General features: G+C 45.6%; 1 protein-coding gene across 1 annotated transcript in view; it reads left to right on the forward strand.

Moving 5' to 3' along the window:
* Positions 1 to 11,250: 11,250 nt before the first annotated feature.
* The window catches only part of MTCL1 (microtubule crosslinking factor 1), a gene marked incomplete at its 3' end in the record, with an annotated part of 106,977 nt that continues 94,352 nt past the window's right edge, over positions 11,251 to 23,875 (forward strand). The window contains exons 1-2 of the mRNA XM_084260152.1: positions 11,251 to 11,464; positions 22,601 to 22,825. Coding sequence (XP_084116278.1) covers positions 22,628 to 22,825 — 198 coding nt within the window. The 5' untranslated portion in view covers positions 11,251 to 11,464; positions 22,601 to 22,627. The remainder of the gene's footprint in view (positions 11,465 to 22,600; positions 22,826 to 23,875) is intronic.

Genomic DNA, 23,875 nt, shown 5'->3' on the forward strand with positions numbered 1-23,875 from the left:
TCAATGTTCTGTGTCTTGTCATGACATTTTTCTACCCTATTGTACATTACTCTTTCACTTCCCTTAATGTAGCTAATTCTAAACTTTTAGAAATCTCTCTTTATTGTATTAATACACAAATGAAGGATACTCTGGGGTTAAAAGCACAGAAATCAGTTTGCATTGCTGTTTCCAGATGCCACCAACCTGGAATAAGGACATGTGTTTTGAGGTCCCATCTAATGAAAAGGCCAGAACTTGCCATAAGCAATTTTTGCATTGAAAAAATATTCATAACAATTATGTTGGAAATAACTGAAACAAGAAATGACTTTTGGGAAACTGTAAGTGAATCTTTAACATTTTGAAAACATATATAAATTTAAATATGCTGAATACATTTTAGAAATAATTACCCACTTTCAGTCCCCAGTCTTGCATGGCTCTAAATTAAATTTACCACAAAATTGTCTGTTGCCTAATTTCATTAAGGTCTTCCTAGAGTCTGTCACAGTCGTGAGCCACCAGAATAAAATGTTGCTATCAGCAAACTGTTGAATGGGGACACACTCTTCCCCTTCTAAATTGCAAATAAATAGATTGAAAATGCCAATTGTTTTATGATATTCCTTGACAAATCCAATGATTAACAGCTTTCCACTTCTGCCATTTATCCGTACGCATTTCCCACCTTGCAGTAGGCTTCCGGCTCATTACAAGATGGATTGTCAACAACCTCCACTGACAGATTTTATCAGCACCCTTCAGAAAATATTAAACGAGTGGCAGCTGCTGGTTGTTGTGCATTTCACAAACTCTTGGCGTTTAGAAGTTGGTTAGTTGCTCCATGAAAGTCTCAAAGGTTTCTTTTTATCATTTTTAATTAAGGCCTGCTCTACACCCGATGCTGAATCATCATCTGCTCTATCCCAGGGCAGTAGCTGGTTTGTGATTTCACCTCTGTGCCAATATCCCCTCTCTGTAGGGGAGATTTGATTTCATTTTATTGTTTAAATCTGGGCTTAATCTAGTGTCACCCAAGCAGTCATGTGCTGTGCCACCATGTCAAGGGATTTACATTTCTGCACGGACACAAGCAGCAGAGACAGAGCACGCAGAGCTCCAGCTCGCACCCCAGCCCACGCTCTCAGAGCATCCATATGGCCCAGCAAGGTACAGGTGGGCAAACCATCTGAGTCACCAGTCCCTCCTTGGGGGTGGGTAGCACAAAAACTTGGGACAGAACATCAAGCCCACAGCAGCACCGGTGGGAAGAAGGGTGGAAAACTGTACCCTGGTCCTGTCTTCTCCCTGCTCAGGGCTGAGGGGATTGGGTCAGGGTAAGTGTCTCTGCCTGCAGACACAGGCAGCACTGCCTGAACCCAGCAGTAGGACTGGTTCTCACTCCTGCCTCAGCAATTACTCTCCCTAAGCACCCACTGTCATGGTGTCCCTCCACAAGTGCCTGCTCTGAACTTGTAATTGCTCCCAGACCAAGACAGGTACCTAAGAAACTGAGGTTTTAGTTTGTTTCTAATCTTCATGTTAATATTGGACTGATTATGCACAGGCAAGCCATTCAAATATATGTAACATCTCAAGACTAGTCAATGCTAACACTGTGTTGTCAGATCACAGTTTTAAAGAGTGAATATTTGAGCTTTAATTCCATTGCCAAGCAAGAAATGGAATGAAAACATATTTCTTCCTTCAGAAGTTGGAGAACAGACTCCAAAATACCTTGCAAGATAAGATAGCTAGAACACTCTTCTTCCTCCCAAGTGCTTTTCCTGCCCTGGCAGGGCACTTCGGCATAGTTGTGAGCTGTGAGCTCAGCAGTAAATGACTTTGTTATCAGATTTTATCTTACTCTTTATAAAATGTGGGCATTTCCAGTACTAAATAACATACAGAAATGCTTCTAACCAGCAGCTATAACGAAAAGCCTCGAAGTGTTGTAAAGGTAGCACAGGTGTCTAATTTTTGAGCTTTTCTTTTTTTTTTTTCAGTTCTAATAATTCAGTGCTAAGGACAATTCTTGCATATGTTAGACATCTGCTGATCTAAAAATATTTTTTCATGAACATTAACTCCTTCTTTTAGTGAAAACATTTATCCTGAAACATTTATTACAGATGCAGGGAAACAGAATCATAGAATTGTAAAGGTTGGAAGGGATCTGCAGAGGTCATCAGGTCCAATCCCCCTGCCAAAGCAGGTTTCCTAGGACATATCACTCAGATAGGCGTCCAAATGGGTCTTGAATATCTCCAGAGAAGGAGACTCCACACCCCCCTGGGCAGCCTGTCCCAGGGCTCTGTCACCCTCACTGTGTAAAAGTTCTTCCGCATGTTGGTGCGGAACTTCCTGTGCTCCAACTTGCAGCCATTGCCCCTTGTCCTGTCCCCAAGACCATAGAAAAGAGGCTGGCCATTTCCCTCTGTCTCCCATGCTTAAGATCTTTATAAACATTGATCAGATCCCCTCTCAGTCTTCTTTTCTCATGGCTGAACAGCCCCAGTTCATTCAGCCTTTCCTTGTAGGGGAGATGCTCCTGACCCTTAATCTTCTTTGTAGCCCTGTCAGTCCCAACTGACAACAATGCTGTCAGTTCTGTTACTGATCAGAAACAATGTGTAATACTCCACAAGACAAATTAAGAAAGCAGGCAAAGCTGGCTCCTCAACTTCTGTATCTGAGGTGCTTACAGTACTTACACAAATTCACAAACCAAAGTGAATTACTTGTTTGCTCCATGAGCGTGGAAGCCTGAACATACCACTGATTCTATTTTCAGTGACTTAAATTGTGCTTAGACTGTGCCTCCTTCTTCCCCTGCAATCAGTGGTCCATCTTCCAAACATCCCTCTGGTGTATGGAAATCAATCTCATTTACTTATACTTCTCTTTATGCCAGGATAACATATCAGCTTCTGCTTCACCCAGGCCTTTATTTTTTGGTACTTAAACACTGACAGGCGAGAGTTTGCATGTTCCTGAACAATCATTGATTTTTCAACCGATTGTGGAGCCCTCTTGGCTGAGCCTAAACTGCAGGAGGTAACTATGGGCTTGCCTCAAAGGTGCTGCATAGTTGAGAGCTTGTCTGTCACACAGGGATGCAATGACACGCCTCAGATTTGGATGGGAGATTTGGAGAGGAAATTCCATGTGGAAGCACGGGCAGGGGAGCAGACTTCAGTAATCAGCTTTCCTGAGCCTTAACAGAACAGCAGATGCACCGAGGACAAAGCAGCTCCTACACCATCACAGTCACAGTATTTGTAAGAAGCAATTGTTTGGGATTTTCAGAGGAAAAGAAAACCAACCCAAAAACCTAAGGAGCAGCTGCCTCAAAAGAACCCCAGACAAATCAAAAATAGTTACAGCTTTGAGGGAACTGGCACTAAAGCCAGAGGTCCAAAAGGTTTAGGATCAGTTGGAGGTAGATTAATTGAAATTACTGAAAAGAGACAAAATAAAGAATACAGCATGCCTGCCCATGGCATCTTAAGAGGAATTGAAGTGAGAACGAAAGAAAATTTGGGATTTGGTTTCTGCTGGGAACCGCCTCCTTAATCGTTGTCAGAAAAGAAATAGTTGAAGAGTTGCTGGGGGTAGGAAGAAACAATACAGTGGGAAAGAAACACTGTGGGAAAAATATTGACCCTTCAATTGCTAAATTTGGCACTGATACACCAAGGCCTTTAATCCTATTAAATGTTTGCCATATTGGGATATTGGTTAGTTATCAGAGGGGGGGATGTGTGTGCAGAATATGATATTTTCTGCAGCTTCACTCAGCCAGCTGTAGCATTAGAAATGGCTAATTTATGATATTCGAAGACTGATGTTTCGCTCAGTGTAAGGCGACACTTGCGAGAATATCCAGACTGATAACACTGCCAACCAACAGTCAGCTTATCAGTCTGGCTCCTCAGCTTCTAAAATATGTTTCATAATTCTGTGAAATATTTCTGCTGCTGAAGTAGTATCAAACTCTGCCTTACAAACAGTATATCCAATAATGTGGATCAGTTGCAAGAACCAGAAACTGTGAAAAGCATCTGTCTTCAGTAAGTAACAAGTATATGACCTGTCTCTTTTTTCTCATTGAATGCCTGATAAATCAGTGCTGCCTTTCTGTGCCAACTCACTACAGTCTATGAAGGAAGACCCAAAGTGCACTGTTTCTCATTTGGTCCCTCTGATTAGAGCCAGTCTTTGATTCTCAGTGGTTCCTGAATTATTTGGTCTCTCCGTTTTGAATGTCACCAAACTTCGTGGGGTTAAAAACATTGAAATGATTTATGGCTTTGAAAGTCTTGATTTAGTACAGTAAATTTTGAAGTGTGCATGTGGGTCTTTGTTGAGGTCGCAGGTAGTTTTGTGGGGAGGAAAAGTAGAAATTCATTAATCTGAACGGCATTTTTGCCTTCTTAGTTCTGGAACAGGCAATAACTCTAATAGCTCCTTGGTTTTTCAGGTTCACAGGTGCCCCTTGGTATGATAGTTTGATATATTTGTTTTGGAGGGGTTTTCACATTGGACATTACAGCTGGCTGTGTTGTGCAGAGAGGGGACAGGGGTAACAGACCAAGTCAGGCCTCAGCATGAATTTTTGTGGTTCTCAAGCGGATACGAGGTAGGGAAAACCCTGTAACACTGAACATGTAGGACTACTTTCTGTTTCCTTGATATTTTCTTGGACATTGGAAGAGGAACCATGCATGCTTGGGAATTCTTGTCCCTAATAGGGTTGCAGCACAGGCAGGGATGACTAACCCAGAGCTGGAGGAACCAGGAGGCAGGGTAGCTCCATGATCAGGAAGTGTAGAAGGGCTTCACCTATGGGAAACAATTTCTGCTCGCACAAGGGGACCCAAACTGTCTCTCCAGCAAGGGTTCAAGAGCTATGTTTGCTTCCCAAACATGATTTCAGGAGGTTTCACACACACATGAAGGTTCAGCCCCATCAAGAATGACCAATAGCACTCAGCAAGCCCCATCAGCCCCTTGATATTTGGGGGTTTGGTCTTTAATCGCTGCAATTTGGGGAACGCTTCACAGCCAGACCTCCTGCTTGCTGCCCTGCCACATGGCCACCAGGCCCTCTGTGAGAGGTAGGGTGCTGCTCTTTTCTCAACAGAGATGATTGCTGCTGTATTTTGTGGGGACCTTGATCCCTAACAGAAAGCATTAGTGGTGACTTCATGATGCCCAGGGCTCTGATGGGCATCATGGGTTCTGATGGAGCTGACATGGACATATATAAGGGAAAAGCCCAGGTTGCCCGTGGACCTTTATGGCTGAAATTAAGATTGCAAACAGAGCTAGGTGCACGTGGGGTTTGGGGATGGGTCTTGGGGGAATGACAGTTTTGGATGAAGATGTCTAAAATCCCTCTAAGACCTTCTTCAGGTACTGAAGTCCTTTACAGGAGCTCATTTGTGCAATTATTTCCATTCCCTGATTGAATTATGGCAATCAGCCATACAGTTATTGTAGGACAGAGGCTCCAGTAAAGAACAGAGACCTTTCATAGCCGAGTTTTATACAAATAAGGAGCATGCCTTCACAGTCTAGACATAACCCCTGGGACCAAGAGTAAAACTTTCTAAAAATCTCTTTGGGGTTTTGAATCCCCCCAGGAGAGATAGCAGTCTAGGGAGTGATTGCAAAAAAAGAAAGGAAAAAAAAAACCAAAAAAGGATTTGTGAAGTTGTAAATGTCACACGTTTTTCTTCTGTTGCAGCGATGCCTCGTCGCTGTTGTGCTGCTAATGCGTTGCTGCAGCACCTGCTGGCCCTGATTAGGATTCCTCCGGGATGGGATAATCACAGGGCACAATGTGGCCACAAAGAAATTACAACCCATGATCGGCAGCATATAAAGGGAATAATGATAGACTCAAGCAGATATACCCTGGTTTATCCGTACGTATGGCCTGTACGGATGCATTTGTGTCTTCATTTACTGGTTTGTTTTAGGCCCGTAAACATCAGTGCTCCCTTATAACTCCGAGCCTGACCATTATATGTCGGATGCTCTTATGGTGTCATTGAAGTAGATCTCAAATAGGGATTTGAAATAGGAGAAAAATAACAGCTTAGGCTTAGGCTACTGTAAGCTGGGACAGCTGAGGGAAAAAAAATTTACATTTAGATTGAGCCTCTTCACATCTTGTCTGAATAATTGTAAACTCTCTCGTGCCTCAACCCTAGAAAAGAATTTAGGCGGCCCTGAACTGCCAGAAACGGTGCCTTATGCCTTGTAAGATGGGTGATAACTAATCTAAGTAGTCAGGCTTAGCCTTGACTTTTCATAGCTATTTGTGCAAATCCAACTCAGTTATCAAATGCTTGCATTAATCAGACAAAGGATATCAGCATTGCCAAAATAAATTTGTGTAAAAGTGTTGTGTCTGATTATTTGTATTATTCAACCAACACCCAGACATCTTATTATGTTAAGGGCCACGGAAGCATGTGAGAAACCCTTCCATCCACCACCGGGGAGTGTATGACTAATTTATGATAAGAGAAAACAATTGGGCATTACAAGCAAATAAAAAAAGAAAGGGACAGGAGAATTAGGATAAGCACGATAGCCTGTGCCCGCGTGTACCATTAGAGAGCTTTAAGTAAAGGAAAAAAACCGGTTTGATATAAATAAGTAAGAAATATGATAGCAGTAATCCTTACTGGGCATTTGCCTAGCCCAAAGGAGATTTCTGTGGCATGCACTTAGCTTTCATATTGGGGTCTTACTCTCATTCACACCGTGCCTATTTACACCGCTCTTGTGGGGATCTCTAAATGGCATCGCCTGGACAGCAGAGGACAGAGGAACGCAGCCAAAATGCTACAGCTGGCCTCATACCACACAAATCTGCCATCTGCACCCAGCCAGGCACGTGCCCGGCGAGGGCTAGGGTGGCTGCATTTCTTTGTTACTAAATGCTTTAGGCTGCCAGCAGGATGTGAAGGGATCTTGGTGTGACTGAGCACTTGTCTCAGTCTAACGTGTTTTGCTACTGCATGTTTTCAGTTCCACAGCCATTTTGCTTCAGCATCAATGTAAATAAATCACTTTATTAAGATGCCTGGTTGAACTGGCACCGCCTCTGAATGCAAGGGATGATGAACCTTACTGTTTGTTTCTGTGGGAGGAAGATGCACAGAATATGAGGATATGTGTTTACAGAGGTATCTGCTCTCCAATCCCCTTTCTGATCTGAGGTCATCCTGCCACATCATGGGCCTTTAATTATTCTGAGGTTCTATTTATTGAGAGCACCTCCTCAGAAGTCAGACTGAGTTTGCCTTTAGGAGCTTGTGGTCAGCAATACACAGCAATTTAACAAGATGTGTTAAAAATAAAGCACTTAGTAGTTGAAAAAATAAATCACAAAAAAAAGTACATTTATTCATGTATTTGTAATGTAAAATTTGCTAGGTAACCACGGGAAACTGGACTCCATCAGGAACTCAAGTGTCTCAGCTTAATTCTCCCAGACAATTCCCAGCCTTTTGTGAATGTGTTCCTTTTTTCACCTCCCTAATTCTATTCCCCTCCAGTGCAAAGAAGCCTGGCACTGTCTCTCAGCTATTGTTTGTAGAAAAGTGGCTTATCTTGAGCCATACTTTTTCCTTTCAGTTTCCTTTTGAATTGAACTGTGCTGTTCATGGGGCAAAGTCAAAACAGGGTACCCATTAATTAGTACAGAGTAGTTCCCCTTTCATCACGGGAAGAGGAGACATTGCAAACCTAATAGGTGAAACTGGAATTCCCGTCTATTCTTCAAAGCTATAACCAAAACCAAGATAGCACAGTACAGAAGAACAACCTTCCTGATACATCTTATCTAGGAAAAAATCCATAACATGTAGTATTTCCATAATAAGTAGTATTTCTCAGGATAAAATGCAGCAACTGCTATCTCTCTTACTCTCAAGCATTCTTGAAATAGAGGATTGTTTGAACTGATCAGCAGTTTATTGCCAAAAAAAAACCCCAAACCCAACAAACAACTAAAAGCACAGCAGCTTGGTAGGAAAGTCCAATAATGTCATTGAAATGTAACAATAGATGGTATTTCATAAGTTGTTCTTCTAGATCAAAACCTACCTGAGGCACCTCATATGGTTCCTATAGATTGCTTATCTCACCCAATCAACAGTCAATTACTGATGTTGTATGTGGAGGGAGAACAAGGGGACTTAGAGCCGCGAGCTGTTTGCTCTGTTTTCCTTTCCTCGGGGTATGTTCTAGAAATTTTAAAGGACTTGGCCCAACGAAGACTTAGCAGTAGCTCTACTAGGTGTACAGAGCGGCAGCAGCGAGTGCAGCCTCCGCCACAAAAGATGCTTTGCCCTGGGACCTGAAAGGCGCATCCGGATGCGGGAACCGAGTCCCCCGCAGTGATGCCAATGGAGCGGGGGGGGCGGTGTGGAGTGCGGGGTAGGGTAGTGGAGGGGGTGTGGGGGGCTCTGTGTGTGTGTGTGTGTTAAAAGCGCCTGAATTTGACAAAAGATTAAAAAAAAAACCCACCAACAAAATCCAACAAACAACATCAGCAAATCTCCAGGTGGGTGCCCTGGCGCAGCCCTGGAGATGAAACTCCCGCCCTCCCGGGGAAGGACCGCACCGCCCCGCCGGGGAGCTCCGTCCCACCGGCCGCCCCCGGTGCCGGCCCCGAGCCGCGGCTTTCTCCAGGGTGCTGGAGCCGCCCCACGCTCGGCCATCACCGCGCTCTCCCGGCTGGCGCTGCCCACGCCGGCGGCCCGGGGCGACGCCGAGGAGCTGCTCCCTGTTCCCGGAGACCTGTAAATACAGCGCCGATTTGAATAGTAGGGTTCGGGTTTTTTCACCTCTGCAGCCTTTGCAAAATAAGGACTACCTGTTGCGCGCTGGTGCGGCAGCATCCGTGTTACTCTTCAGCAGGATAAATGAGCTTTCCCCTCGTGTACCCAGACAAGGGGTGCAGGGATGCCAGCGCGGTCCCAGCCCTTGCCCGGGCAGGCCGGCCCGTATTGCTCCAGGTGCCCCACGCCGTCTGGCACCGCACCCGGACCGGGACTGCCGGAGCCAGCTGCCTGATCGTACCTTGGCCATCGCGACTGCCGCTGTGATGGTGTCCGGTGCCCCCGGACTCCAGCAGTCCCTGCGGCTTTGGCCTTTCGGGGTAATACCGTGCGCCCAGATGAGCTGAGCGGGTACCCGGAGCGCCGCAGGATGCTGCCCTCCCCAGCCCCCCAGGACTGCCTTTCCCCAGGGCGCGCTGCAGTCGCTGCCGTTCAGACGCGGGTGTCTGGAGCCTCCCAAGGACTTTATGAGCTGAAGCACGCATATACCACTTCTTGTTGGTTTGTTTTGTTGGGTTTTGATTTTTTTTGTTGTTGTTTGGGTTTGGTTTGGGTTGGTTTGGGGTTTTTTTTTTGACAGATAAGGCCAGCCACCGCGTCTTGTCCAAGGTCCCGCTGTGCAGGAGCGGAGGAGTCGGAAACATCGTGGCTGCTGCCGCTCTGCTCTACCCATTAGGCTGTGCCTCTTTCCCACGCTTCAGCCTCTCCTTCCCTTTCATTTACTCTCCGGGTGCTTTGCAAATGTAAGGGCTGTAATTTCATATCCCCGTGCTCCAGAAGGATGGGTCCGTGCCTTTTGTAGTTTAGCCACAGCCAGGAACTTGCTGATTCCCTCGGATAGCCAGCCCTGCCTCTGGGTGAACCTGTGTCAGCCTTGAGCGAAGAGATAATGCGGTGGCTGTTGTTTTGTTGCTGCCGAGCTCCGGAGAAAGGGTTTTCATGAAGTCTGAACTCGAGGGGGTGGGGGAGTGGGAAATAAATACACGGGGAACTCTATACGGAAATTAAAATTTCTCTCCAAATGAGGCTTTCTGATAGGAAGCGGCTGGCAGAGGCGCCCCTATAATAAAGCGTGCGAGGAAAGTAGTTTGCAGGGAGAGCAGCCTGGCTTGCTGACAGAGGGGGCGGATCCTGCGCACAGGCGGGCAGCGCCGCGCCGCGCCGCGCCGGAGCGGCCCCGGCAGCAGCGGGGCTATTTCAGGAGCCGGGCGGAGGCGGTGGTGGCGGCGGCCGGAGCTGGGGCCGGGGGTAGCGGGCAGCTATGGGGCTAGCGGTGTCGGGGGGCTGAGCGGGGGCTTGCAAGCGGAGGCGAAGGCGAAGGCAGCCGGGAAAACACGCCTTTGCCTCAGGTTGAGGGGGAAAGAAGGGCTTTATATTTTTTTTTGGGCTACATCACAACTTGAGCTGCATCTCCGCCAGGCGGAGAGGGGAGCGGGAGGGGAAGGAGAGGGAGGAGGAGACGGCTGACGCCGGGGGATTTGGGCTCGTTTTATTGAAACAAATCAGTGCTCGGGAGAGAGCGGCGAGGAGGAGGAGGAGGAGAAGGAGGAGGAGGTAGTGGTGGGGGGGCAGGAAGAGGGGGATCGAGAAAGAAAAGTGTGAGGGCTGTGGCTGGGAGAAGCAGAAGTGATGAGAGAGCGAGCGAGGAGGCTGGAGGAGGCTGCCCGTCCTGCTGCTGCGCCCCGCAGGGACCGCCGCTCCTGCCGCCGCCGGGCGCCCCCGCGGCCGCCACTGCCGCCCCGCCGCCCCCGGCCCGCGCCATGGAGGCGCTGAACGGTCCCGGCCCCGGCCCGGGGCCCGGCGACGCGCTGCGGCCACCGCCGCCGCCTTCACCCGGTCACCACCACCCGCACGCCGAGAAGAAGAGGCTGCACCGCGCCCCGTCGCCCGCCAGACCCTTCCTCAAGGACCTCCACGCCCGCGCCGCCGCCGCCAAGCCGCCGCCCGCACCCCCTAAGTCCCCCGGCCTTTCCAGCCGGGCGCCGCCGTCTCCGCACCCGGGCACCCACCCGCCGGCAGCGGGGCTCCTGGCAGCGCCGGGCCGCCTCTCCCGCCGCCCCGCCGCCCCGGGGGGCAAGGCCGCCGTCGCCGTCACCGCCGCCGGCAGGGCGGGCGCCAAGGCCGCCCCCTGCGCCAAGCGGGCGGCCCGCGGTCCGGAGCCGGGCCCCGGCGGCCGGGGCGCGGGGCGGCAGCCCGGCAGCGAGGCGGCCCCGCCGCCCGGCAAGGGCAGGAAGGGGAAGCGGGGCGCCGCGGCGGGCAGCGGCCATGCGGCGGCGGCGCTGGCCCGCGTCGGCCACACGGACAGCAGCTCCGACCTCTCCGACTGCCCCTCCGAGCCGCTCTCCGACGAGCATCGCCTGGCCCCGGCCGCCAGCAGCGACGCCGAGTCCGGCACCGGCTCCAGCGACCGCGAGCGGGAGCCGCCCGCCGCCCAGCCCGCCGCCGCCGAGCCGACCCGCACCACCACCGGACCCGGGCGTGGAGCCCCTCCGCTCCCACCGCTGCCCGCGGCCCCGAGCGGGGGGCGAGCCCCGGGCCACGGGGAGCCGCCGCCGGCGGTCCCCGAGGAGTTGCAGCGGGAGGTGGAGGAGCTGCGCTCGGAGAACGAGTACCTCAAGGTGAGCATCACCCGCGGAGCCCGACTTTGGAGGGTCCCCGCCCGGGGAAGGGGAGGGGGAGGCAGCGGGGTCCGCGCAGGGGGTGGCGGGTGGATCCGCGCGGTCTGAAGTCACCTCCCGTGGGATTCCCCCACCCCCGCCGGACCACATGCCCCCTTTTCACCCGCGGGAGGGACCTGGGGACAGGGGCAGGGAGTGCCTTCGGGGCCGGGGCGCCCCCGCAACGCGGGACCGTGGCACGGCTTAAGGACCGATGAGGGATTGAGGGGTGTGATCACGGCTCAGTGTAGAAGTCCGATTTGTGGAGGCTGGATGAACCTAAGTCAGGTGCAACACGTCCTGTGGCAGTGTTGCGTTTGTTTGGCGTGGCGGTAGCTCAGCGATCCCCAGCTAAAGCACCGCGAACACTCTGCTGCTTAGCAAGACCTTGCTTTCCAGGAACTGTTTTCCTCAGTATCACCCATTAAGAGAAGCCGAAGGAACCGGTTCCCTCATTTGGCGTGGAAAGGATGACAGCACTGTGTTGTCCGTTTACTGTGTTAGTTTGAAAGTGAAGCCACTCGTGCTGAAGTACCAACAGAGCAAGAAGAGCAGCAGTGAAAAGTGTCATTGCATCCTTGTGCAGGTAGAAAAGTTCCTCTGTGCACATGCATCCTCAGAGGAAGAGAAAAAAAGCTGCATTCAGGCGGGCTCTGAGCTGGGGGTGACCTGCAGGAACCTCTATCTGGGCTTGCACTCACAATCTGATCTTTTGGCACAGCAGAGAGGCCACATCCATAAAGATCTATAAATAAGATAAACTGAGATAATCGTGTAACCGCAGCTACTGTACCGTTTAACTCTGTTGCTGGCCAGAGGAATCTTTGTTCCCTGATATTTGAAACACCCTGTTGTCATGAAAAAGGAGAGAAATCCCTGAGAGTTTTGCTAGGGTAAGGGCTGGAGTTGGGTATAACCTTGGAAGAGAAGGCTGCTGAGGATACAGACTGGGTTTGTTAAGGGGTTTTGGCTAAGGGACAAGAAACGATGTTCAGCATAGCAAGAGGTTAACAGTAGGGGTGCTGCGAGGTTCTTTGCTGGGTGCTGCTTAATGAACTGGAAAAAGGAACGAGCAATGATACAGCAAAATTTTCAGATTACTCTTTTTTAAAATCTGAAGTCAAGCCCAGCAGAGACCAGACAGAACTCTGCTGTTGACCTAACCCACCCCCTCTCCCCCTGCCCCCAAGGAACGAGTGAAAAATTAAGGCAAAGGATGGGAAATAAATCTCAATACTGCAAATCTGAAGCACTTGCAGAGAAGGACCGAGTATGCACTTTTCTGGGTTTTAAATGTGCTGTGTTAACTCTGAGAACTCGGTGTGAAACTGCAGGCAAAATTTATGTTTGATTTCGGTGAGAACTGGACAGTGAATAACAAAATTTTGTTATGTTTTATAGATCTGTAGCTGCTCACAGACCAGTGGGTGTACCTGAAATACTGTGGGCACTACTGGTCATCTAGAAAATGATAATACAGAACTAGACCAATAAAAATTATTGGCGCATAGCAATGCTTTTATGGAACTCATTGAATGGAAAACTCCTGAGTGTGTTAGGGAAATGTAATAGTCTATCAAATGATGAGCAGCAGACAGAACCTTTGTCAGTTTTGCTTGGCAGCCCAAAACCGAGAGGAGATGTAATGTCATCAGAATTGATAACAGGAATTGTTTTAGGAGTAGGTAAACTGTCACTGCTGTTAGAAGTCTTGCAGCCCAAAAGCCCAGAAGCATCTCCTTGAATTACAGAATTTGCAGTTATAGTATGTAAACTTTAATCTATTATGAAGAATGCATTAAGCCTCTTATTTCATACTGAAATTAACTATGGGAAACTGGAGGGGAAAACAGTTTGAGTTGTCTAGGACCAACCACTGTTAGGGTGTCCCACCTGAGGGACTTTCTGATCATGGGACCGAGTGTCATTGCCAAGTCCTAGGTAAAGAACTTTATTCTACATAATTTCAAGCTTCTCACCTTGTGCAACAGTGTCTTCAGTTCTTTCATCTTGATGTCTTCATCACCTACAGCAATTGTATCCCAACGTTTCTTTGATTTGGGCTATGACTTTTTCAGGCTACAAGTATTTCTCAGACCAGTAGCAAAATGCAAACCAGTTTCTTGGAGCTCAGTGTCTCAGTTCACTTCCAGTGGGCATGTCCTGGTGCCTTGGCAAGCCACAAGGTCATGCAGTCACCTCTTCTGAGGGGAATAAGTATGTACATGATCTATTGGCTCTCTTGGCCACCCAGGTGCATGAAGTCTTAGCCGTTCTTCTCTCTTCAGATGGTTGGAAGCAGCTTAGTGGTGCAAAAGGTATCAGGAGAATTCACAAACTTCATTGTCCTTTCCTATAAAACCCTCCAAATAAAACCCACAGCATTGCCTGAGTTATTTACTTGTGGGTTTGCTCCTCATGTGTCTTACAGCGCAGTTCTCTTGGGTGGTATTGGAGCGAGCCGTGTTTCTCCTTTAACTGGAGGGGGCTAAGGGATAACAGGGAAGCTGTCAGCTGTAAATAGACAAATGATTAGATAAATCCCAGAAGAAACTTAATTTCCTGAGCGTGGCCATATGCCGAATTTCTGTATTTTTCACTCCTTATCCCTCCCTGCAGCTGGAATGCAACAGTAAGTGCACATAATTTTAAAGCCTGTTTCAGGGCAATTTATCTTTCACATTGAAAGGTCTTTCACGTCTCTCACATGTCTGGAACATAGGTTATAGAGCAGAGTGTGTATATGTAAGTAGATATACATAGAATGCTTAGTGCTAAAGATTACTGGAGATTAAAGGGCTACAAGAAAACAAACAAACAAACACAATAGTTTGGTTTTATTTCTGCTCAGGAAGTGCTAGAAGGTCTCCCAGAAGGCTCTGTGGAAGCCTTTGCAGAGCAAGGTGTTGGTGCTACAAACACCTGAGACTTTGTATATCTCTGACTTCATAAACCATGAGCCAGATCTCCACCTGGTGTCACATACCACCTTAGGTATTTCCAGGGACTGTGATTTTACTTTAGATGAGACTTTGGCTCCAGCAGTGGCCAAGTATCTGTAAAGTTAAGCCTGTCAGTGAAGTGGCTGAGGAGAAGTGTTTACATTGGGAAGCCTCTCTTCTACTACATCCATGAAATTTCAGCATGGATTTCAGTTTCTTATACTTGTGTAACCTTATTTCAGCTACTTAGGGGTTAAAGACTGTAGCTCTACAGCAGCATTTAAAAGGTATTAATTATTTCTTGATGTGTAAGACAGAAATTATGTCGTGGTGCTCGGCTCTGAAGCCAGGAGGTCATCACTACGCCCTGGTGGAAGGCAAAATCTTTTGCTAGCCGGTCCTGTTAGTAATAGCAAAATACTGCCCACACAAGTGGTTGTATTTCAGGGTTACTTTGAAGTGTCCAGCACAGGGAGAGGCATCATGCACTGCGTAAATCCTTGAGAAACTTTGAAAGAAGCTCTGTGGCCCTCTAAAGGATGAGGAATCCTAAGGAAGAGGTCCCAAATTTTAGCAATTAAAAATGCTCATGCTTCATCTCAGCCAAAGTTTAATTCAGACCGTTTTAATTAAATAATAATGCTAGCAGTAACGACAATGGTATGGGGACACATGCCCTGTTTCTCTTGACATCCTTCATGGCCACAATGTGAAAGCAGCTTTCTACATGGGACGTAACACTTCGTACAGCCCTTAAGACAACACTGGTGCTTGCTCGGCTTTGCTTTACAGGGTATTCTCTTTGTGTCTGTGTTGGTGTTGAGTTTACATGCCAGAAATGCTGCTGCAATGTGGACTAGCACAAAAAACTACATTGGATTTATTAGATAAAGCAAGATAAACAGGACAATTATCTTTATTCTTGCTATATTCATTTTTATCTGAGACATATGCTGGATATAAATTGAGCAAGGGGTCACTCCAGGCTGCTTATTCCACTCTGATACATCTAAAAGATATTCATTTTTGTTCTAAATCACAGTGTGTGTCATGTGAGGTTACACTGTATTTCCCAGCTCCCTTGAAACTGTACCTACTTCTGGGTCTGTAGGCTTGAGATGAACTCAGGAGGAATCATACCACTGGTTCTTTTATTAGCCTGCAGGGAGTTCTGCACGTCAAGGGGTTTTGTGGAGCAAAAAAGATGTGATGAGGCCAGGTCCTTTAGTGAGGCTTACAGGGGTTAGCAAAACAAAGCTCATCCCCCACCTCTGCTTGAGATGCTGCTTTTCCCACCTGGTGACTGGTGGTCCCAAAGAGAAGCAAGGCAATCACCCTGCCTGGGGCACAAAACCCTCCTGGCCAGGCTCATCCAGAGGGATCATCAGCTGTTGGAGGGAGATGTCACTTTGGGCAAGAATAGCTAGGAGGCCATGTGTCTTGTTAGCCCCAGCTGTGTCCCTGTCAACCCCTGTGCTGCCTGAGGGGAGGGTGAGAGGGTGGGGATTAGTTTGGTGATACATCAGGCATTACTTTCCCTTGGTGGCCCTCAATAGATGGTCTCAATGTTGCACCAGCCAGAAGACTGGTTCAGCTGACCCAGTTGAGGAAGTGTATTGAAACAATACTGGGGTTAACACTTCAGTGAGGCAGAAAAGCTGCCAGACACTGCTCTGGCTCTGGGACCCTGTAAACTTCAAGTGGCTCTGAAGCCAACAGGTGCTCATGTTCCTACAGCTTTCCAGTTCTCGCCTTGTTTGGTTCACAGGCTTCGATGTCAGCTGGGTGCATGCCTTGGAAAGTAGTTTGGTTTGAGAGCTAAACAATTGTATCAGGGCCCCGGGGACTTCATGTTCATTAGCATATTTTGCAAGAGGCAAAAATAATGGTTGTTGCTTTCTTCCCAACCAAAGCCTTTTAGAGCATATTTATCCCTGCTGCAGTGCTGCCGTAAAGTGATACGGGGGATGCGTTTATTCCTTAGCAGCAGCAGCATCTCCTACATAGAGACAGTTGGAGATATTTAAAATATGAAAACAGAGATTATGTAAAATCACAGTTCATGAATCTTAGTTTTATTAGGGACTTTCTGGAAGTTGTGGATTTGTCAGCACAATAGCAGCTTCTCACTGTAATTGTCACCCCTCTTCCTTTCCTCAATCTCCCCTCATTTGATTTAATGTATATTAAATAACCTTATGTTTAGAAAATAGTTCTGCTGTAACCTGTAAGTATGACTTTTGGCTAAATCAATAAATACTTCCTTTTTTTTTTTTTTACATGGACATTTTCATCCTTCATTTGTGTTTTGTTGGGTTTGTATATTTTTGCCTTCCTTGTTTCTAAGTCAGTATGTAACTTCTGGACACTGATGCATTCTAATTCACTGAAGCCTAGACTCTCAGTTTGATAGTGTACATAACTGTAAGTGCATAGTAATGAATTCAGCATCCATACATCTTTTATCCTGTTTTCTGTGTGTAATCTCTCCCTAATAGTAATTTCCAAAATTCCCCTCCCCCTTTTTTTTCTTTTCACTTGTCATTGAGTTCCAGTTTTTAGTGTCTCTTCACGGTCTGAGGTAAGAACTTTTTCTACATTAGCCAGTAATTCAGCTCAGTGAGGGCAGATGAGCAGCCTGACCTGGGTGCAGCTGGTGCTGACGCCCCACCTTTGTCTTTGTACACAGTGTAGGGATCTTACTTTGGACTTTATTTAGCCTGTGGCCCCTTGAACAAAATATCCCCATTGTTCATGTGTTTTATGGTTGTCCAGAGGACTCAAGAGTAATGGTGCACATTTGGCGCCCCTTGGAGTGTACAGCACTCTTAATTTTATTTCAGAAGGAATCTGGTTCTTGTGTGCTCTGTGGGCTGAATGAGTATGCACTCAGTGGGGATGATTGGAAAATGTACTTTCAGACCTCATTATGGATCTCCACCAGACTGGCTGGGAAGACACAGCCCTTCAGTTGTACAAGTATTCCTGGTCATTTCAGTGGGAATGACTCACAGGAGTATGGGTCACTTAGTATAATAGCTGCATGGCCTGGCTCTTGCTCTCTCTCCCTCTTTTTTTTTTTTTTTAAGAATCCTATACAAGGTGGATTCCTATAATTTACCTTTAATTATACTTTAGAAATTAAATCAATAATAAACAAGCATGACATCAGTAAAGGTATTAATGAGATAATAGCTTCTGAAGGTCAGGTCTTCAATTTGCGCAGTACAGATCTGAAATGACACCATCAGTATGTATTTGGGCTACGCAGCGACATAAACTGTACACAGGCTTTTCCCCTTCGGCCACCTCACCTTGGCTTGGGAGACTGATAGGGAGACAGTGAATCCTAATTCTGTTGCTTTTGCACTGAAGTCTGGGGGAATCCTGCAAATGGAGCAGCTATTGAACACCCTGTCATTCATACAGCTACCCTGTCAGTCTCAGGCCAGAGATCTCTATTAGACCCCAAATAGCTGGCCTTTAGGAAGTCATTTGGGCCAAGTATGTGAAACCATAAGCGGTTAGACTCAGGAGCAAGAGCAACTTGGATTTCTACTGTGAATTTGGAAAGAGCTGCCAGTTAGAAAATTACTTTTCCCCACACTTCTATTTGCTCTTTCTGATGAGCAGTGACATCTGGAAAGAAAAGCAGTTTAGCTTTTCTCTAAACAATATTCTTTCTTCAAGGACTCTCTACCTGGTGCTGTTCTTACTGAAAATAACAACATAATTACCATTAAATTAAAAGGGATGAAGAGACGGCTCTCATCCCCTGCAGGAACATACAGCAAAGTGAAGCTTCTTATGCCAGCACTTAACCTCCCAACTTCAATTGCCACTTTTGGATGCAGGAACAAGTCCTCCCTGTTTATGGAAGGCAGCAGGCTCTCCTTTTTGTAGACGCTCAAAGAGGGATGGCTGCTTTCTTCCTTGTTTGTGTTAATTACTTTTAAGTACCTATTCTGGTGTCTTTCTTCAGTTTTACAATATTAAATTCCATGGTACGAAGCTCAATACCTCCCGAGAGAAAGAACTTTAATTCTCACAATAATAATAGTAATAAGAACAATACATTTTAATGAAGTCAGGGATTGGGTTTATCTGGTATTTCCAAATGTCTTGCAGCCAAAGCATCTTTTTACAAACTACTGAGATTGGGATTTTTAAAGGTTGTGGCTTTGCTGCATTTACCTTTGATTTCACTAATGACTGACGTGTTTTCCTTCAAAGTGGTAGGTTTGCCAGTTCAGTAAATAGGACCATCGTAATTTCAGTTGTAACTTCTGCTTCCCTGGGTCTTTTAACTTGGCTTCCTCTGTTTTGTGTGCACACATCACTTTAGGAGTTTAAGCTGTCCTGGTTTTGTAGGTGTAGTTGTAACGGCTCTGACTTAGGAAATACTAACACAAGGTTTCAGCATCTACAGCAGAATTGCAAGCACCCAACAAGAAGAAGCTGTTATGAACAGGAAGCAATCTACACCCTTGCCATTCATTCTGTGGCCTGTATAGAGAATAAGATTGTCTTGAGTGTAATTAGTAAAAGATTATGCCAGCATCCATAATTGTGTGCTGTCAAACAAAATCTGAACCACATACCGTTTTCCTGTGTTTTGACGTCCCAGAGGTGACATGCTCCTATATATATATATTTCAATCATTTTGAGTAGCAAGATGAAGTCCTATTTTTATATATTAATCTGTCCCATTTGGGTTTTTCCTCCCCGGATTAGACAGAGTATGTAGGTCCAAGCCCAGGTGCTGCGGTAGTACAGCAGAAAGCAGCCTGGCACTGCGTGCAGCCCGTATGGCGAGGTTTCTGCTCCTTATATGATCAGAATTGTTTGTGCCCTCATTGTGTTTGTGTGTATGTTGCCATGTTTTAATGCTTGTCCAAAGGATGCTGTATTCATAAATTCAAGGGGTCATCTGATTTCTATATAGAAGTTTTGGGAGTAGAAAAAAACCCCCAACACATCAGGTGTGGAAAAGAAGCTCAGTTCAGTCGAGAACTGTGTGAGGTTTTGAAATACAGCTTTTGTGTTTGCATTCTAAATTTTAGTTTATCTGCAAAATTACACTGGAGTAAAACAATGTATAACCGAAGCCAGAGGCAAGCATAACAAAACAATAAACCCAAAGCAAACCAACCGTCACCAACAACAACCCCCCCCCCTCAAAAAAAAAAAATAAAAATCACAGTCAGAGTTGTGCTGTTAAAAGAGATTACAAGAGCTTCAGTTTCCCTGGAGGTAAAAGACAAGCCTGTTCTCTGAAATATAGGTCATACCAACGCATGCAGGTCTTTGGGAGACATCTTTGGTGGGAGGAAAGACACTGGATTCAAGCCTCGGATATAGACAGAGTGACTCTTAAGGCTGAAAGAGCTCCTGTGTCCACCAGGAGGATCTGGGAATATTCAGTTTCAGTGGGATGACTGTTTCAGGGATGGGTTGTTTAAAATTATGAGTTTCGCTTTCCAAACTTAGTTGTAGCAAATGCTTTGAAGTCAAATATTGTGGATTATTTGTCTTTAGAAACCAACCAGATGTATTAATTCCAAAACCTGATATAGATAAGAAAGTTTAAGAGGTGAGCAATAACATTATAATTGCTCTTTGCAGGCCACTTAGTACATGAAGGTTTTTGCTTAGCTCTTAAATATAAACATCAGATTATGAAACAGATCCGTCATCTGGTGATGACAGATGTTTTTCTTTATTGTGGATTTGTGTTTCAAAATTCTCAATTTGCAACCAGATTATTAATCTAACATTAGCATTCTGAAGATGATATTAAAAAGTTAATTGAACTTAAATCTAGTTGAAGATGATTGAAATCCCAAGTCTGCAGACAACCCTAAGCAGTAATTCTGGTGCTGTTCACCCCAGAGGGCTGTATTAGCTCTGAGAGGTAAAGACTGTACTTTTGGTATGAGTATCTTAGCCAAAATACCTAGTTAATAAACTGGTAACACAAAACTGTACTCCTTTTCATAGGTTCAAAAGCCACTGCTACTCTCTAATCAGTTTCTAAAACCTTGGCATTTCCTTTTGCATCTCCCTCTTCGCTGGGTAAACTTTTACTTTACCTCTTGAAAATGTCTAGAAATGTGAAGCATAGTGAAAAAGTGTACAGAAAAGAAAAAAGAACACAACAAACAGGTCTCCTCCCCACTTCACTCAAGCAAACATTGCTATGTTTTTAAGTTTAAAAATAATTTATCAAAACTGCAGCAGTGCATCAGATGTAAACTGGCCAGAGTATTCGGCTATAGCCTGAGGAGGAGTGGATAGGGCCTGGTCCATAAATTGTTTTGAAAGAGTCCTGCTGGGTTTGATCTGCAGAGCTTGTTTTCATCCTCAGAGTCTGCTGTTTGTGGTTAATTAATGTATTTGCAACTTCTGAGGATGTCATTGCTGCAAGGGTAACTTCTGTTGCAGTGCTTACACTATTCCTTTTCAGGCAGTGTATGGCGTGAGCATGATCCAGCTCGCTGAGGAGTAACCCTTGAGCTTCTCCATCCACCCTGCTCCTGCAGCTGTCCCTGGGAGGGCTGTACTGGTGGAGCAAAGCATTGCTGCTGAGCCCAGGGCAGTCATTTTGGAAATAACAAGCCTTGTGCTTACCCAGAAGTCGACTTGCGCTGGCTCAACTAACTGATGTTAAAACATAGCTGTATAAAGAAAGGGGCTTTTATGTGTGGATGGGGTTTTGGCAGGATTAACACTGTAGTTCTAACATAATGATGCTAATGAAGGTGAAAACGTTCGATACATCTTCCTTTGGTCAGGACTGTGCTCAGACACAAGATCTGTGCTCAGACACAAGATCTGCCCTTCATTTGTTATGAAAGCTCCAGTGGAGCAAGATGAATACAGGGGAAATCATGAGCATGCATCAGTTTAGGCCATGGGAAAGGGGACTGGTGGAGGGGACTACCAGGGCATGTTTATGGAAGGACTGAACAGGGAGGGTCCTCCCGGAGGGGGTGCTTTGTCAAGGGAGCTAGCTCCATACCAGTGTCTTCTCCACCCCAACACGAATGTGAAATATTCTCCAGCCATCCTTGGTATTTCAAGTGCCATTTACGGATCTGAAGTGAGATGACAGTGCAGCTAGCTGCAGTGCAAGTTCTCCTTGAATCTTATTTAAGCTATGTTTTCCATGGAAAAGGTCTTTATAATATCAAATTAAATTTTAAAGAAAATTTAGAAATTTGGAATATAGTTCATTTCAAATACTCTCCTCCTGGCTCTTTTTCTTGTTTTGGGGGTTTGGTTTTTTTGCCAACTTTATGCAAAGTTAGCAGAGTTGTAGTTTTCCTTTCATAATGCAGTTTGGAAGACCTTTATATGAGTTTTAGCTCTGGAGCTTGTCACGGACAGATTAAACAAATGGGAATAATAGAGCTTATCCTGTTCAGCCATAAATCTTTAAATCTGACTTCAGAGAGCATGTGCTGCTCGTGGTATAATGTGAAATTGGGACAGTTCATGATGCCCAGAAAAGAATGAGCAGATTATTCCCATGGGGACAGGTTTTATTTTGTCCCTGTGGTCCTGTTATTGAAATGTGTGAGCACTCCACAGAAGCCCACTTTCTCCTATACCAAACTCATCTGTCATTAAGCATGTACATGGTGCTTGGCTCAGATGGGACAGCATTTTCATATGGAGCAGTTTAGTATTTGGTGTAAAGGTTCACTAAAGTTTTCAAGAGACAATTTCATTTTTAGGAAGTGCTGGTTGTTAAAAAAGCATATCACAGAGAGATGCTGAGGTACTTGGTTAAGTAGGTTTACTGTAGTCTAAATAAAGCAAGGAATTGGTTCAGATAGTGGCAGAGTATTATGAACTTTTTAGTTTAATTAGACAGGATAAAATGAAGGTGTTACCAGTTTCAGGAGACAGGTAATCATCTGGTCTGTTTTTAATTATTAAAGCAATTGTAAGAAAGATAAGTATTCATCTATTTTAGTTCATCATAATTAGTCAATTCTGGGATGAAACTTCTGTTCCTATGACTTCTAGAGCTGCATGTTGCAATGTGTATCACTTCATTAATACGGTATCCTAGTGAGCATGTTTCCTATTTTGCTCCCACGGGTGAGATTCGGAGGTATGATGGAGCACTGTTTTGATGTCTCACAGGATGAGCTGGATGAACTCCGGGCTGAGATGGAAGAGATGCGTGACAGCTACTTAGAGGAAGATGTTTACCAGCTGCAGGAGCTGCGGCGAGAGCTGGACCGGGCAAACAAGAACTGCCGCATTCTGCAGTATCGTCTCAGGAAAGCGGAGCAGAAAAGCTTGAAAGTTGCACAAACAGGCCATGTGGATGGAGAGCTCATTAGGAGCTTGGAACAAGATTTAAAGGTGGGTGAGAGATTCACATTCACAGTGAAAGAGAGCACATTTGGGATTTGGCTGCTTACAATGGAAGGGAGGGGGACACATGAAACAGGCAGTAGTTCTCCAAGCGTCAGGACCAATTTCCTTCTTCTCTGGTGGAGAACAAATATGCAGCTTATCATCATAAGAAGATGTGTTAGTGAGTAAAAAAACATGTGCTTATATTCACAATGAAAGAAATGCCGTCAAGTTACATTTATGCATTTGAAAGATTTAGAGGATTTTGTTTTACTGATTTTACTGAAGACCTTAGCTTTGCAGAGCTGCATAAACAAAACCAGATCTGCCCTTCCCAATTTATACCATTTCCTTCCTTTCCTCTTCTTGCTTATGCCAAATAACTGGAAAAAAACCCCAACCTTTGTCAAAGTTGCATTTCTTAATGCCCAATGAGTTCCTCATAACAGGAGTAGACTGTTATAATATTTTAGCAAGAATTGTTCAAAAAGCTTTTGCTATAAAAACACAAATTCCTGTAAAGTTATGTTTATACTGAAATGGGTTTTATTTTTTTTAGAGATGTTTCCACCAAGGCTAAGCTTTGTATAGGCACAATACTTACCTAGCTTTGCTCATCTGTCTTAACATTGCTATCTTTTAGCTGTCTTGAAAATATCTGTAGAGATGGGCTGCTTACTGCTGCAATTGTTAAGCAATTTGTACTTAAACATGCAAAGCATTAAACCGTCTGAATCTGGAATGATTAGTTCCCAGAAGTGGAAATGAGAGTGACATATCAAGTCATCAAACTTTTCAAAATGTCAGACCTAATTTTCTATTTTATGATGAAAACCAAATGATAACCTTATCAAAATAGAAATGATACATTACTCAATAAAAACCTTGTACGTAGATTCAAGTGAAAGAGAGACTGATTTTTTTTTAAAAGTTTGTTTGCTTTGTTTCTGCTGACTTGGTGTAATTCAGTAATTCATCATTTGGCATGATGAATCTCCTTTCCAAATGTTTTTGGAGTAAATATTTATCCGTGTTAGGCTGGACTCAGAAAACCTA

This window comes from Gallinula chloropus (assembly GCF_964237585.1).
Source record: "Gallinula chloropus genome assembly, chromosome: 2".
Taxonomy (NCBI): Eukaryota; Metazoa; Chordata; class Aves; order Gruiformes; family Rallidae; genus Gallinula; species Gallinula chloropus.